Consider the following 1959-nt stretch of genomic DNA (forward strand, 5'->3'; position numbering starts at 1 on the left):
CAATAGGTATATAGTTAGGGATTAATTACGTCTCCGAGTGCGCCGTATTGGTATTAATGGAGAAGGAAGAATGAATGAGAGCAAGGCGAATACCGGCCTGGCTCACCGAGGAGGCGTACTGGGCGAATTTGTAATACGTATATGCGCGATCCCGCCCACCCTTCTCTCCTCAGCGTGTTAGTAATAAGGATCAGGAGGTTTTTTAGTCGGTAGGCGATCCGAACCTGAAAGTATTCTCAGGCGGGTTGAATCCGACACTGGGCTCAGGGGGCCTATGAAGGTTTTTCCTCCTGACGAAACAAAAAAAAGGGTTGTGTCAGGGTTGCATCAGGGTAGTTGGTTGCATCGAAGTGAACGAAGCTCATACGCAGTGCATTAACACTGCATATATCGCACGACAAAGAAAAAGTCATTAGTAGTTTTATTAATCATTAACGTGAACTCAGTTTTAGTAATAATTAATGTCGTTTTCCAATACATTTTTAAAACTAATTTATTTAAACAAAATAAAACAATTTAATCAACGATATATTCGCCGTTGTTTTTAACTACTTGCGCCCAACGCTCAGGTAGCATCTTAATCTCTTTATTGTAAAATTCTTGTGATTTTGATTCAAAAAGTTCGGTCAAGGCGTTTTTGAGGCACTCTTCATTATTGAAATGTTTTCCAAGAAAAAAATTTTGCAAGGAACGAAACAAATGATAATCGGATGGAGCAATTACTGGAGAATATGCAGGTTGTGGGAGAACTTTCCATCCCAACTGACGTAGTTTTTCCGCCGTGATTCTTGCAGTATGCGGTCGTGCGTTATCGTGATGAAGAATTACGCCCTTCGGATTAATCAACGCGGGTTCTTTTTCTCTCAAAGTTCGGTCTAAACTTTCCAATTGTGTACTATACACTTCATTTGTAATGATTTGGTTGGTTGGTAAGAGTTCATAATGAAGAATTCCTTTAAAATTCTACCAAACACACAACATCACCTTTTTCGTATGCAAGTCAGGCTTTGACGTGGGCTGCGGTGCTTCGCTTTTGTCCAACCATTGTAACCGTCTTTTCAGATTAACATAAAGCACCCATTTTTTATTTCCGGTAACAATTTTCTCTAAAAACAGCAATCGATTTTGACGAGAGAGGAGCGAACTGCAGATTGTGACTCTTTGATTGCGGTTGTTTTCGGTTAATTCATGTGGAACTCACTTTCCAAACTTTTGGACCTTACCAAGTGACCGCAATTGATTGCAAATAGTTTTTTGCGAACAGTTTAAAGCTGTCGCATGCTCTTGTTGCATTATTTGAGGATTTCTAATCAAAAGAGTCTGAAGTGTTTCCTGATCAAAATTAGACACACGGCCTCGACCACCCTCTTCATTCAACGAAAAATTTTGCCTCGCGAAATTTCTTAAACCAACGCTGGCATTTTCTTACGCCAAAAGTATCTTGACCCAAGGCACTACAGATATTTTTTGCAGCCTCATTCGCTTTTCTTCCCAACTGTAACTCGTAAAGCATGCAATGTCGAATATGCTTTTCATCTGCCATTCTTTAACCCTAGTTTCGCAAAGTAAAACAGTTCGAACACAAACTTTTGCAGCAAAGCTTGTTAATTACGCTTCATACTTTTTGTATGTACCACGCGTTTGTAGGTTATGTTGATAAAGTTAGCGGCAAGCAGGATTTTAAACGAACACTAAAAAACGACACTAATTATTACTAGACCTAATAGATACGTATTTTGTTGTTAATTTAAATAGATTACTACTTTATTTACTTACGTACACAAGCTTGTCATCACACGTACTTACGTAATTTCTTTTTTTTTTTACAACGTGAGTCAAAACTGTATAAAAAAATATATACTACATAATTACGTATGATGATACATAATTTCGAAATAAAATAACGAAATAAATAATATTACATATTTCGAATTTAAATTTTATATTGAAAAATTACTG

The 1959-nt window shown here is 37.3% G+C and overlaps 1 protein-coding gene across 1 annotated transcript; it reads right to left on the minus strand.

The window, feature by feature from the left end:
• Positions 1-516: 516 nt before the first annotated feature.
• Positions 517-1543, minus strand: LOC124953082 (histone-lysine N-methyltransferase SETMAR-like). The gene is made up of 4 exons (XM_047503974.1): positions 1430-1543; positions 1224-1365; positions 968-1106; positions 517-895 (listed from the first exon to the last, which is right to left on the minus strand). The coding sequence occupies exons 1-4, from the start codon at positions 1541-1543 to the stop codon at positions 517-519; spliced, it is 774 nt and encodes a 257-aa protein (XP_047359930.1).
• Between the last annotated feature and the right edge of the window lie 416 nt (positions 1544-1959).

Source organism: Vespa velutina, chromosome 11 (assembly GCF_912470025.1).
Source record: "Vespa velutina chromosome 11, iVesVel2.1, whole genome shotgun sequence".
Classification (NCBI taxonomy): Eukaryota; Metazoa; Arthropoda; class Insecta; order Hymenoptera; family Vespidae; genus Vespa; species Vespa velutina.